General features: G+C 33.9%; 1 protein-coding gene across 1 annotated transcript in view; it reads right to left on the reverse strand.

Annotated features, from left to right (window-relative positions):
- The window catches only part of SARC_02575 (hypothetical protein), a 5,608-nt gene extending 4,546 nt beyond the window's left edge, over positions 1–1,062 (reverse strand). The window contains exons 1-2 of the mRNA XM_014303667.1: positions 886–1,062; positions 171–272 (exon numbers count right to left, since the gene is read on the reverse strand). Of these exons, the coding sequence (XP_014159142.1) occupies positions 171–272; positions 886–978 (195 nt within the window). The 5' untranslated portion in view covers positions 979–1,062. The remainder of the gene's footprint in view (positions 1–170; positions 273–885) is intronic.
- Positions 1,063–1,137: the final 75 nt, after the last annotated feature.

The raw sequence follows: 1,137 nt of genomic DNA on the forward strand, positions 1-1,137 counted from the left end.
CACACATACATACATACATACATACATACTATATTTATATATATATACAGAAGGGTTTGCTGGTCAACTACTTAAGCGTACGTTTATTGCCAGTGTCACAGTCCAATGGTTCCCGTATAGTCACACACATATGTTGCGTTGTAGTCGATTATTTGCATAAATGTGTGTACCTTCTGATTGGCTATCACCTCCTGCCAATCTTGCACCAGCAGAGCCTTGAGATCATTTGAGATTTTAAGCTTGACCTCGATTTTCTCATTGTATTCTTCTTCCTGTAAGTGTAGGTAGTTGTCAGTAGGTGTACATTTTGTTGGTAGTTGTCAGTAGGTGCAGATATTGTAGGTGAGTGTGTGATGAAGTTCGGTATGAATATGCGTACGCAAACGACTGTAAGGTGATATACAATAACAACAATATGGGAGTAACAGTACTCGTTCAATCTCCGACTATACACAAGTCAATGCGCATACATTTTTGGATAATTTGAAGAAGGTATATCATGTATATACGTACATACTTATGATATATATACACACATACCTACAATTTGTACAGAAATACTTACAATGTATATGCATGTATACTTATAATACATGCATCCTTACAATACATATATAAACATAATTGCAATGTATATACATACATACTTATAATATATATCTATATACATTTAATATATATACATACATACTTATGAGTATATACACACATACTTATAATGTATATATACATAGCATAACTGCTTATACGTTTCTCATTTACAATAGCATTGGTGCGTACAACCTTCCCTTGTGTCTACAACAAGGGAAAACCCACTTTGATGTAGATATACATATTCATATAACACACATATATATATACACATTCGCACATATATACCCATACCGTTTCCACGGCCAGTTGTTTCCTGGTTTCAGCATCCGGCGCTTTGGGAGTCTTCTTCTTGCCCTTCTCCTCCTTTCGTTTCTTCACCAACATTTGTTTTTTTATTTTCTTCTGTAGTTCGCGATTCTCGTTGTTGTACTTGAGCACACGAGTGTCGTCAACGTATTCATTCCACCTGAGATATACAAAGCCAATGTCAGTATAACTATGATTAAAATAAAATAAAAATATATATAATTATATAATTATAAA

This window comes from Sphaeroforma arctica (assembly GCF_001186125.1).
Source record: "Sphaeroforma arctica JP610 unplaced genomic scaffold supercont1.117, whole genome shotgun sequence".
NCBI classification, from domain to species: Eukaryota; class Ichthyosporea; order Ichthyophonida; genus Sphaeroforma; species Sphaeroforma arctica.